This window comes from Calliphora vicina, chromosome 2 (assembly GCF_958450345.1).
Source record: "Calliphora vicina chromosome 2, idCalVici1.1, whole genome shotgun sequence".
Taxonomy (NCBI): domain Eukaryota; kingdom Metazoa; phylum Arthropoda; class Insecta; order Diptera; family Calliphoridae; genus Calliphora; species Calliphora vicina.
The window spans coordinates 5,733,943-5,747,806 of record NC_088781.1 but is presented as its reverse complement, the minus strand read 5'-3'; the positions used below and the strand labels follow the sequence as shown (position 1 = coordinate 5,747,806).

The window sequence follows — 13,864 nt, the reverse complement described above, 5'->3', positions numbered from 1 at the left end:
ACCAAGCATTGGAGGCATTACTCCATGAAGATTTTTCTCCGACTCAACAAGAGCTTGCAGCCATTTACAAAACTTTTACGAGCAGCTGAATTGATCCAAAAGTAACTGATTCGTTTGAAGAGATCATTGACCATCATGACAATGATCGGCCACGTCAATCCAAATACCTGTTAAAATGTATTTGGATTGAAGTGGTTGTGAAATTTTGCCCACCATCTTTATAGTCTGTCCCGTTCGACTACTATTTCTTTCGATCGATGTAGAACGCTTCACTTTGAAAGTATCCGATAATGGCTTGATTCGTTCCTGGTCTCAAGAGATGAACATTTATTTTAGCTCGGAATCCTTATGTTGCCAGAAAGATGGGAAAAGGTCATAGCTAACTTTGAATATACATATATTGTACAAATGTTTCAAACTAAAAGCTAAACATTTTTAAGTCATACACTCAATACAATTTCGTTCATTCCTATTATTTTCCTAAAAATTAAAAAAATAAAACAACTAATAAATTGTATTTTTTACAAAACTTTATTTTTTTTTAAAAAAATGGAAAAAATTAAACAAACAAAAATGATTTGCAGTTGATATAACAAAATGTGTTAGATGAGTTGAATTTCGGGTGTAGCAGGGCTTCGAATTGAAATTCAAATGCCAAAATAATGAAATTTAAACAAACAAAATGATTTGATTTAATTTAATGATTTACAGTAAGAGAAAGTTATTTTTAAAACTAATGTATAAAATTAATAAAAAAAATAAAATAATTATGAGTTTATGAAACAAACAGTCTAACTAAGAAGAACAGCACATCAATCAAGGATATTAAGAGCGACTTGTTGCCTTTAATTAAGGCTGTTCTATCTTTTATTTTTTAACTTACTTCTCTTGTTTTGCATAGTATGTATGTATATCTATGAGAAACAACAATTAGGTCTAAAAAAATACTTAATAATAAATTGTCACACGTTAAAAAAGTTTTTTTTTTCAACTTTTTTTATAAAAAAATGTATAAATGTATGTAGAATATATAAAAAACGCTTAATAATTAAAAAGTTTAAAGAGGGGTTTATAGTAAGATAATCTAGCTACAAAGGAGTAGTTTGCAGAGAGACTGAGAGAGATAGTAGTAGTTTTAAAGTTTAGCTAGAGATATAGTAAGAGAGTTTCTTATTTTAACTATAGAATCTTGCGTAGAGTTTACTTTTCCCTTTTTTTGTGAAACATTTCACTTTAGCAGCCAGTTAATTGTCTGGCTTTATAATTGAGTATTTGTTTTTGTTTGTATTCAAGATTTCTTCCTGTTTTTTTTTTGTTTTCTTTAAATAAAAAAAGCTTTAATGGGGCACTCCATATGAAGAGCTGGGCGCCGAAGGAGCTGAGGGAGCAGCTGGAGCACCATAATCACCAGAAGGAGCTGGTGCAATACTGTTGGGATAGGGACCAGTCTCTTCCTTTTGGGTTTTGTAGCGAATGAAGTAAACTTCGGGTTTGCTGGGTTGAGTGGGGGCTGGTGTGGGTATAACAATATCGGGCTGCTCTTCGGGCTTCTTGACCAACACATAGACCAAAGTCTTCTCCTCGGTTTGGGGCAATTGTGGTATAATGGGAGCAGTTGGTGCTGGTGGTGATGGAGCCTTAATGAAGACAATTTTGTAGTGCTTTTGTGGTGGAGGCACAACAATGGGTTTTCTGCAAATAGAAAAAGAAAATACACAAATTTTAGTTATTTAATTGGTTTTTTAACTAAATTTCTGGGATTTTTTTTACATTTTTAATTTAAAGCTAAAAATCTTTCAGCCATAAAAGTGTGGCAATTCAGGAAGTTTTATTTTGTTTAATATGTACATTTCTTTAAACTATTTGCTCCAGTTAGTTTGCTGTTTTACTTTTACTAACATTTTTTTTTTAAATTTTCTTCAGGCTCTTGACAAAATGTTTCTTTTAGCTTCTTTTTAGAGTTAGATATATTTTGTCTGTATTTGCCGTATCATGTTTAAGTTTGAGGTTGAAAAAAATATTTTTATTTTTAAGTGTTTTCTATTTAATAATGGAAAATGGAATCTTATGCGGAACACTGCACAATTTAAGTTAAATTAAAAAATATATGTAAGTACTGCAGTAAGTGCTTATATGGAGGTTTGTGTATAAAGGAAAACCTATATTATCTTTCTGGGTAACTTAGAGACGTTTACAACACATTCGTTTATAGAAATATGCATAATTATTATACTATATGTGTTAACTATTAGGGGTAATCACAGTTGTCTGCTGATTAATTATCATGAAGAGTTTTTACTGAGATATAGTAACATTGCTATATTAAAGACAAATGTGAGAATATGAACTTATCTCCAGTTTCATAATTTTGTATACAACTGAATTGTTGGCCCTGGTAGTTATCAGTGCCGATTCATCTTGGAAAAATCGAAATAAATGGAGAACTTGTGTGAGCCATATTTATTAATGTATTTTTTAGGTAAACTCTGGTGTTTCAAGCAATAACCAAATATTGACCATTCTGCACTATAGAGAAGCAAGTAAAATATTTTAGAAATAAATATCTAACAGGCACACATAGAAAACAGATTCGTGATAGCAACCGAATTTGTTGCCAATCGAATGATTCGGTTGCACACATAGAATTTTTCAGTTCTAACAACAGATAGTCAGTTGATAAAGAAGAATTTCAGTTGAGGCAACCAAACTTTAGTTACCCCTTCCAAAATATTGTCGCCACAACTGTAAAATTCGGTCGCTAAGATAGAATCATTCGATTGGCAACAAATTCGGTTGCTCTGTTTTCTCTGTGCAGCTTTGATTAACATTAAATTGTACATAGGTGTAGCAGAGGATTGATATCTCAAAATTCGGCAATTCAGACATATAAATATTTACCAATCCTTTTTGTATTTCATTTGATTCCGAATATTTTAATTATTCGCAAACATACTTGTATTGTTAGCACGCTAAGCGCATTAGAAAATTCAAAATATCGGACACATTCTACCAACGATTTCGTTAAAATTTTCTGAGTTAGTAAACCAATAAAATTGTTAATCTCAGGGTTATTTTAAGAATAAATTAAGCAACCATTGTAAAATTGGTCATATGAAGGATCTTATTATTACAGGATTTTGAAACAAATAAAACAGAAATAAAAATAAAAGAAGTTCGAAGGGTTCAAAATATTGAAAATTTAAAAATCTAGAAAAAAAGTTTCTTGAAAACGATTAATGTTTTGATAATTTTCAGAATGATAAAGCGGTAGTTTTAAAATAAAAAAGACCACCAAGAGCCGAAAGCGATTGGCTATTGAGAAATGCGAGCATAACTCGTTAGAATAATCACAAGGATAATTAAATGGTTTGTGAATCAGAAAATTCGCATAACTCTATTTGAGTCATTCAGAAAACTTTAATATTGGGTTTATTTGTTACATTAAGAACATTTCTTAATAATAAAACCATTTCAAAACTGATTGGACCTATTTAAAGAGTATCGTTGGGAATATCTCCAACGATTCCTTATATAACTATCTGTTATTTTCGGAAACTATTTAAAGTGGATGTTGATTTTAGTGATCTCTTGGAGAGCCTTGGAGTCAAGAAAGATTAGATGAACATTGGGTACATTATTGGGCACTGAACTACATATTTTAATCATAGTAATTGAAAGACCTCCTTGTAGAGACCTGTGAGTATCCCTCATAATTTACTTTAAAAGATTTTGCAAATTCATTCTTTTTATACAAATTACTTTTTTTTTGCTGCCTGTTTTATATTTTGTTTACAAAATGTTTATACATGATTTTTGAAAGTAAAAGTATTAAATAATTCATATACACAAAACAACATCACATAACTGCACATTATTATTATAATTCTCTTTTTTGTATAAAAAAAAAATTAACGTATTAAGTCTACATTATAAAAAACATTTCATTATGAATTTATTCATTCATTTACACTCTTACAAATATCAAAATTTGCCAAAATAACAAAAAAGATATTTGATAATTTCAATTACGTTTCAAAAGTGGGTGATTTCTTTTATTTGTTAAGCTGTTTTTAATCTTGTTGTTTGGCCAAATACAAATTTAAAACAATGAAATAATGATGTGAAACTAAATTTCACACGGTAGGTGAAAATCACTTGTAATTTATCATTTCATTGTCAACTTAATGGGTTATTTTTTGACACTAATTTTGAATTTCTTGGAGGTGAAAATGTTTAGGTATTTTAGAAATTAATTTGATCATTAGTTAGAGAAAAAAAGTTAAGGTGGGTAGTATTTTTAAGAAAAAAACAGTTTTTAATATTTAGACACCTTAGCAAAGACATAATTTTAGTCAGATCAGTTTTAATTAAACTTTTTTGCTTAAAAATATAATTAGTGGATACACAAGGTGTCCTATCAAGTCATATTATCCTAATGTTCTAATATTTCACGACTCGTAGACGATCGGCGCAGTTCTCTGATTTTTGGCTACGACAGCTCAATAAACATATCTACAGAGTAGCATTATTTTTTTGCTTGAAAGCCAATAAAAACATTTTTAAACTGTTGTGAAATATTATAACATTATGACAGTATCATATGATAGGATATCTTGTGAAGCCACTAAATATTTTATTGAAAGTAGTACTAGAGAGGCAAAGACACAAATAAACAAAAAGTTTTCGGCAGATTTATTTGAAATTGATATCAGCTTTTGTCTAATATTTAAGATTAAAATAAGCAGCTCTAGTTAATTTTATATGAAATCAGCACTCCCTTTATAATTTCTAAAATAAATTTTGTCCTGCTGTTTTTCTTCATGATAAACTGTTATAGAAATTTTAAGGCTGCAATAAATTGTTAGCAAAAACTTTAAAAATGTGAAATATTAAATTGATTTGTTTAAACATTTCATCCACAGTCTACCTACTCATTTATAACATAGATAAGGAAATAAAAAAGTTCATATGACAGATTTGAAAAGTTGTAACTAAACCAGATTAGTTTGTAATAAATTTCAAATGACATGTTCAATATTGATAGTTAAAAAACGTGATCCTCTCAAAACTATTTATTTTTTTTTGCTCCACTACAACTATTTGAAGTAAATGACTTGTTAAATGTTTTAAGTGCTGTTTTAGAGACACTATTATTTCAATTGTTTTTTAACTATTTTTTATGTAATTAATGCAGTTATTTAATATTTCACGGCTTTTTACTCATACTCTTGACTTTCAATTACATATTTTATACAAAACATAAAAACTGTCATTTGATACACAAAAAAAACATAATACAAAGCAGCAAATTTTCCTTTCTCCAATCAAAATTTTAAAAGCAGAAACATCCTTTAGTTTGAAATGATGTTTCTTTTTTCTATGGAAACACAAAGACTTCACTTTCCAGTTTGAAACAATGCGGATCATCAAATGGATTTTTTATCTTTATAACGAAGTTACAGATACACTTTTGTTTGCTGGCAGTAACAAAAAAGTACAAAAAAATATGCAAAAAGTTTAGTTGGAAATTTTATTTTGAAGACAAGGGCAAAAGAATATAGAGACAGTTTAAAACACTTTAGGTAAGTAGTGTTAATGATATTTCAGCACAATGTCATCAAGTTTCCAGATTAAAATTCCGCTAATTTTTCTATTTCACTCAACTAGGTTAAAGGGGACAAATGCGAGAAACGTCATGAGTTTGTCAGTACAGATGGTGTTGTAGTGCTGACATATATCAGGCAAATGCTTGTAAAGACCTGACTTATCCTTAAGAGGCTCCCTAAGATATCTAGATGAAAATTTTAAGGCAGCAGTAGAAGCTGCAGAAAATTTCCAACTGGGGTTTAGGAAAATATGTAATAAAGTAATAGTATAACTCAATAGTCTCGTAATCATTATGAAATTGAAAGTCGAATTGGCCAAGTTAACAAAAGCCAACCAAACAGCTAAACAAAAGTAATAAGAAGATGTAACTGCACCATGTACCAAGTGCAAGTCTGCTTAAGACACCAACCATGATTTGTAGTTTATCTAAGATTTACAGGAGGATGCGCTTAATAATGGGTTTCTAAAGACAATTGCTAATATTTATACTTAAGGCCAAGATAGTCTAAAATATTGAAACAGAGAAGGAGAGTGGGCGCAAGAATGACAAACAAAAACCATTAAATAGCTGCCAACATCACCACTTCAAAAACCAAGCAATGAAATCTGGTAAAAGTTCAATGAATTGGTCTGGGTCATGTAGACAAAGAAAGAAAGACAAATAACTAAATTATTAAGCTTTAGTGCAATGGGAACAATAAACATTATTGGCAAATCTGAAACTATTGTTATTGCATTTCAAATGTCAGGGTATTTGAATGATTTAGCAAATGCCACACATGAAGAAAAGTTTGGGAATGAACTCTGAATTAGAAATGGGAAAGGGGTTTTCGCTTTTCAGTTTTTCTAAAGAAAAAGGAGAAATAAAATTTAAATTTAATTTTAAGTTTGGTTAAACACAGATTTGGGATTCCAAAATATTATCCTTTCAGACCTTGCCTTACCAAAATCAAACATAAATCATGAGACTGGACTACTAAAAACACTGGTTTTTGAGATGAAAATGGAAAATTATCCTACATTAAACTACAGTCAATTGACACTTCAATTCACAATTCAATTTTCATGCAAAGAGTTGTTCATTTGATGTAATATTTAGAAGGGAGAGGTAAAATGCATGATGATTTTGGATTTTTCCAACTAACCAATTGATTGTTTCCAAGTAATCTATTGAAAAGTCAATTATCACTTTACTGGTGTTCATATGAAAAGTTCAGTAAAATTAATAATCGTTTTATTTTTACAACTAACTACTTGATTGGTCCTAAGTAACCTATTGGGTGGCCAATTGTCACTTTTCTGAAACTTTTCTGTGAAGAATTGAAGCAGTTATCAAAAGAGAAACAAAGCCCAATAAGTATTTTTACTGGAATTCAAGTTGAAAGCAAATATAATTCAAGCCTTGAATTTTAGTCAAGCAATTGAATTATAATTGTATTACACTTTATATCAAATGCATTATTCAGTAAAAAGGAAACATAAATATTAAATTTGTTCAAATATTTTTGAAGTTTAAAACTTAATTAAGTATATTTGAATTCAAGTTACATATATTCTAACAAAATGTTCAAGTGCTTGAATTACTGGGGCTTTGGTGCTTATTGGGATTTCTCCTATTAGAGCAGTCTGACTAATCAAAGGTGAAATATGTAGTTTTTAAACCTTTTCGCTAGTCATGTGACTAGTTACTAATAACATGCAAAGGTTTGTGTGAAAAAATAATAAATAATAAATCAAACTCTTTTCAAGAATTTCTCCCATTTCAAATACGAATTTAATAAAACTTGTTTAAGCTTCTTTTGAACACAAAAATAATTAAAATATTTCACCTTAAAAAGCCACTGTTTCATTAATACAAAAGCTGTTTAAAATCTCATAAATCCCCTGAATCTTAACAAAATCTCTAAAAACAAATAATAAAATGATTTATCATGTTAACATCTCAACACCAAAGTAAAATTAAATGAATTAACAGAAACCTACAAAAAAAAAAAAAACTAACAACACTTTTAGGTATTTTCCCATTTCGGTTGAAGAAAACGATTTAAAATGAATTTGTTAGTTGTTAACAATTTGTTTTTTGTTGAAAAACAAAAAAAAATCACTTCCATTTTTTTGCACTGTAATTTCAAATTAAACAAAATAATGGTTTTAGGTTCACATGAGTATAATGGCCACCAACATTTTCAACAAATCAACGAAACGAAAATGTTTTATTTATTTCTTTTCAATTTGACCAGAAACTTTCAATTCATTAATGTTGAAGAGCAACAGGGGATGGTCAGTTTAATAAAGATTTTATGCCAAAAAAAATTAACAAATATTTTCAAATTCTTGAAAATTAAATAAAGCATCTCGTGATTGCTAAATATCTGAAGCTTCATTGCCTACAATAACTTTGGCATTTGAAATATCACTTTACCGCAGTGGTCGGCATAAAGAGAATATGGATTATAATATTATGTCTGTTTTTCTCTGCCGTAATCTAATCAGCTCTTGATTGATATAATTTTTGAATCACTGCCGATCACTGCTTTAATCCCGAGATGTTGAAGAGCAACAGGGGTGGTAAGTTAAATGCAGATTTTATGAAAAAAATTAACAAATTCAAATTCTGGAAAATGAAATAAAGCATCTCGTGATTGCTAAATATCTGAAGCTTCATTGCCTACAATAACTTTGGCATTTGAAGTATCACTTTACTGCAGTGGTCGGCATAAAGAGAACATGGAATTATAAAATCATTTTTTCTCTGTTGTAATCTTATCAGCTGTTTGATTGATATAATTTTTGAATCACTGCCGATCACTGCTTTAATGTCGAGTCACATAAGCTATTCGGGATTTGTATTAACAACAACATACTTTGGTCTCAGTGAGTTTAAGTACTAACCAATAGGTCTCCAAGAAAATCACATATTGTTTTTGAAACCATAAAACTCAGATGTTTAATTTAGCAGTTGTGTGCTGTTGTCAAAATCTTTAAACATCCAACCGAAAGAGATTTGTGCTGCATCTTAGTGAAAATTTAGTTGTCGTGGGAATTAGTTGATAACATTAATGATGACATCGTCTCTTTGTTTTAAAATTTATGAAATATTCTATGAAAAAATGCTGACAAGTTTAAAACGCTGAAGATTCAGGGATTCGAACTGTATAAGAAACTGAACGAAAATTCGATTCTATCTCGCTAACTAGAGACTTTCAATTTACCAGCAGATTATATGAGAAAGCAGATAGATCATTTGCCAACAAACAAGTGACAAGATCAGTATCACATCAGAATGAAAGCCACAGAAAGAACTTATTTCTATATTTTAGATTTCAAATTCCTCATGCTTTTTACATTGGTCAATACCTGTCTGCTAATGATACTTATGTTTTTTGTCTATTTGTTTTATATCCATTAAAAGCATAAAACTCTTTTTTGTAGCTGTTTATATTTTTTTGCTCAAAAATTTCACATTGTTTTATTGATCGTAAATTTCGGCATGGATCGATTACTTGTAAAACAAACTTGTACTAAACATTGTAAACGATCAGTGTGTTTTTTTTTATTTTTTGTGCTAAAGACTTGTGCCAATACAAATTTAACGCCATGAGCAACATTTTCTTTAGGTTTCTTGTTAAAGTTGTTGCTGTTTTTTCATTACTTGAGCTTAACTTTAAAAGGGGAGTTATTGGCACGCATAGTTAAGTTCGCGTAAAACGGAAATTATAAATATTTTTTCGCCATCCACAATTTTCATTCATGTGAAGGTAATGGTTTTAAATCATGGCTGTATGTTTTTTCTTAAACTTTTTTTGAGGTGATTTTTTTTTGCAGTTTTCTACTATGATTTTTCATGAAGTATTGTTTGTTTTAAACTGAAAACATTTTTTTTTTACTCAAAATTTTGTTTGTTTGCTACCAGAAATCATGATAAAAATTATTTTATTTTTCATGTTTTTTGTTGTTGAGTGTTTAAAGTTGTTGACACAGTTTTTAACAAGTTGTGGTTTAGTTGTCAATTACTTGAGGAGGTTTGTGAATAAAAAAGCACAAATACTGTGGGGTTAGATTTTAATACTCTTATATGAAATAATTCCCCCTTAATTTGTGTGTCTTTTTTTATTTATTTTTTTTTTAATTTTCCTGTTCTTTGGTTTTAGTTTTTTTTTGTAATTTTACATTGTCATTGAATTAATTTATAATAAAGCTTTTGTTTAATGAAATACAGCTTAGGAAACATTAGATTGTTTTAATAATTCATAATAATTGTGGCTGTTGATAGTAAATTGTTTTAAGATATTTAGAATTATTTATTAGTTTTAATTGAGGTTATGTTACAATCATATTGGTATGACTGTAATTTTTTATTTTCTGTCAAACATTTGTCAATTTAATGTTTTTTAAAGTAGATGTAATATCAGCTCTAGTGAATGAGATATGTCTTAGTCTGAACTCTCTATTGCTGTACATTTTTGCTATACACAATTTTAAATACAAATATTTTCCAATATTTTTCATTCACTATAAAGCCTTTACGGGGAGTCACAATAACAAACAAATATAGAAATATATATACCAAATTTAAGCTGATCTTCAATGCATTACAAAATGCGGCGAATTCAAAATAAACAGTTTATGATCAAAACATACCGTGCATCAATCTAAAAAGCGCTAAATATGCTGAATATTGGTTTCAAATGAAATCATATTTGTATTAACAGAAATATTTTATAATTTCATTGAACTACTAGTCTCAACATTGATAGTATATAATAGACCATGAATTTTTAAACATTCTTAGGTAAAGAAAATTTAAAAAAAAAATATTGAAGTTTTCATTTCAAAAAATTTGTTTAATTCATTTAAATTTATTAGTGAATACAATTTTAGGCAATTTTTTATAATTTTCATTTAAATTTTTTTTTAATTCTCTAAAATTTATAAGGTTTTAGGTGAAACAAATTCGTGTTAAAAAATATTTTTCCCGTTACGTTCTTTTCAATTTTAAATTATTCAAATTCTCAATTTTAAAACAACTAACCCCCATTAACACGCCTGGTTATGCCTTAACTAATAGTTATACTGTCGGTTAAAATTATTTTTGTATGAAAACTGTCAGTATAATTATTAGCCTTCGTGTTACGGGGGGTAATAAAAAGAAATTTTAACTAAAGTTTAATTTATTTTTCCCTAAAATACTCTTTCACTTTTTTATTTGATTTTACAAACGTCCTTAATAATTTTGTTTAAATAACGAAATGTTTTGTACATTTTGCGAAAGTCTATACAAATTCCTTATAACTGATACGTAAGTAAATCTGCTTTATATTTCCTACATGCCAAATTAATGGACGCAAACTCAATTGCGCAACTTATTCGCCAAAATGATTAACTGCACTTTTTGTATTTTTTAGATTTTTGTGACAAAGCAAAGAAATTAAAAGAAATTTTCTATAAAACTTAATTTTAAATCTTAATCTATTTGCATTTAAATTGTATGAATTATTTTTGTTTAAATTCTAATGCAAGCCATCTGCAAATCTGTTAACTGTTTATATTAGAATTAAATAATAAATGTATATCACACAATGTACTCTATTTTATTTACATTTCGAGCAGTTAATCTATTTGGCTATTAAAAATTCCTAAGACTTATTGTATCCTTAAATTTGCCGCTAATGAAAACCTTCACTGTGTTAAGAATTGAATTGCTTAGCTTTGAAATGTGATAAGTCACAAGAATTTGAAACCTTTTTTATGTGTTTACCACAAATATTTTAATTGATTTGTAATAAATATATTTACTGAGGTAACATTTAAAAAAATTCAAATATTTTAAAAGTTAAAGATTTTTAATTTATTATTGTGATTTTGTGACTTATCATGCTTTACATTATAACTTTTTCCAAAATGAAAAATGTTTAACTTTAGCTGTTACTATTTTATGATTTGCAAAAACTTTAAACTTAACTTTTACAATTTGAGTTTTTTAAGTACATGCACTACTTTATCCTCCTCATTAAAAGCCTAATACATACATTTTGTTTAATCCTTGCAGCTGCTGCATAAACTATATCCTTTTGTCTTAATTAATATCCTTTCAATACCACAATTAATTTGAATAAACACTCAAACTCTTTCATACAACTAAATGTCCTTGTAAAAAAGGAAATTATTTACTAAAATCCCTACACAAACACACACAAAATGCAATGTCGTCAGACCGACCCGACCGACAGACCAACTATTCATTCATTCACTCACCTGGGTGCTTGATACTCTGGCTCTGGTGGTGGTACATGAACATAGACATGCTTATGTATCACTGGTGGTTGTTGTGGTGGACCATAGACAGGCTGTGGGGCACCATAACTACCACTGGGCACACTGGGTGCATAACTGCTAGAGGGTGCTGAATAACTGCTAGATGGAGGGCCTGAGTAACTGCTGGATGGTGGGGCTGCATAACTATCACGTGGGGGTTCAGGACGAGCTGAAGCCATGCTAGCAGCGCACAAAACCACTAAAACCTACACGAGAAATGAAATTTGGGTTTTATTTTATTTTTTTTATTTGTTTGTTTGCTTTTCATTTTTAAAACAATTTATTTAATTATTTATATTTCACTTGGTTAATTTATAAAAAAACTAAATAAAAAAAAAACAAATGCAACAATACACAGTTATTTATTCATGGTAAATATTACAGGAAAATACATTTGTAATACAATATTTAATTGCAGCATAGTTTTGTTCATTTATTGTTTTTTTGGTTTTAATTTTTAACAAAAATAATGTGTTTGTAGTATTTATTAAAAAATAACACTTAAATATTTAATGAAATTTATAATTCCACATTCATGGTTATTTGATATGTTCCGTGCTTTTTTATAACCAATTTTTGTTTAATTTTTTTGTTTGTATAATTCATTATTTTTTTGATTGAGATTAAAAGTTTTTTTCTTTTAAAATTTAGTTGTTTGTTTCACATACCACACAAAAAGGCTTCATTTTGTTTAATTTTTTATATAACAACGTTTTTACGTTTAAAGGATTTCTATCACCAAAACACTGTTCTCCTGCACTCGGAAAAAGTTAAAATAGAAACAAATTAAAGGAAATTATCAAATTTGTTGTAACTGTTTGTTGTACACTTGATTTGTGTCTGTGTCTTTTTGTAAATACAACAGTTTCTTTTATACCAATGATGATGGCCAACAATGGTTAAATGCTGTTACTGTTACTGTTGCTGTCTGTTGTAGTTGCTGCTGCTGCTGTTATTACCATCGGCTGTTGCTGTTTGTTGTTGTTGTTCATTATTGTTAATATTGTAGTGTAATGGGGATGATGATGAGTAAAATAACTTCAAAATATCACGAACTCTTAAATTGCCAAAATACAAAATCAAGTAAACCAACTCACACACATTTGAAACACTGTCAAAACAAACATCGAAAACATTTTAAATCGCCACTCATTTCACTTCTTCGTTTTAATCATTATTATCGTGTGTATAAGTGCGTGTAATATGAGTAGTTTAAGCTCTTCTTTAGTTTCGGTTTGATTTGTTTTGATTTTTTTCTTCTCAGTTTTATCTCTTTCAAAGAGTTGCCACCAGATGATAAGCGGGTTTTTCCCACAATCGTGTTTGGTGTCTCTCATAGATTTCCATTCCAATTAAAGCTTAGTAGTTTGTTAATTTTTGCGAAAAATTATGGTTGTTTTTTGCGAAAAATTTTATATACAAATGATCAGCTATTGGTTTTAATTTCGTGCGAAAAAAGTGCTGCTTATGTTATTTCGAGTGGAAAAATAAGGTTGCCAGATGTATTTCTATTTTATTTGCTTTTGCGAAATTATTTCACAAATATTTTATATGTAGTTTGACAGCATTACGCACGAAATTTTGAACATTTTGAAATTTAGCTTTAAAGCGGAATTAATTCCGTATATTTACGGCTGCCTACCGATTTCAGAAATTTTAAAGATAACGCTAATTTGGATTATTTCGGTAACGGTAATTGCTGTTATTTCGTTAACTATAACTTTAATGCTACAAGTATTAGTCTACCAGGTAGTCGTCCAAAAGAAGATTTGCACACCTAACATGGGTTCATTGAAGTTCCCTTTGTGTTGCCTGAAAGTAGAAGAAAGAAGGGAGAAAAAGTAAGAGATAGAAAGAAAAAGATATGAGGGCAAGTTAAAGTTAATGTTGGAGGATTTATAGTATGAGTTGAAAGTCGCAAAAGATGATTGAAAAATAAAGG

General features: G+C 28.9%; 1 protein-coding gene across 1 annotated transcript; it reads right to left on the bottom strand.

Moving 5' to 3' along the window:
• Positions 1–816: 816 nt before the first annotated feature.
• TwdlE (TweedleE) lies at positions 817–12,723 on the bottom strand. Its single transcript, XM_065501066.1, has 3 exons — positions 12,591–12,723; positions 11,863–12,128; positions 817–1,692 (listed from the first exon to the last, which is right to left on the bottom strand). The coding sequence occupies exons 1-3, from the start codon at positions 12,606–12,608 to the stop codon at positions 1,338–1,340; spliced, it is 639 nt and encodes a 212-aa protein (XP_065357138.1). The 5' UTR covers positions 12,609–12,723; the 3' UTR covers positions 817–1,337.
• Between the last annotated feature and the right edge of the window lie 1,141 nt (positions 12,724–13,864).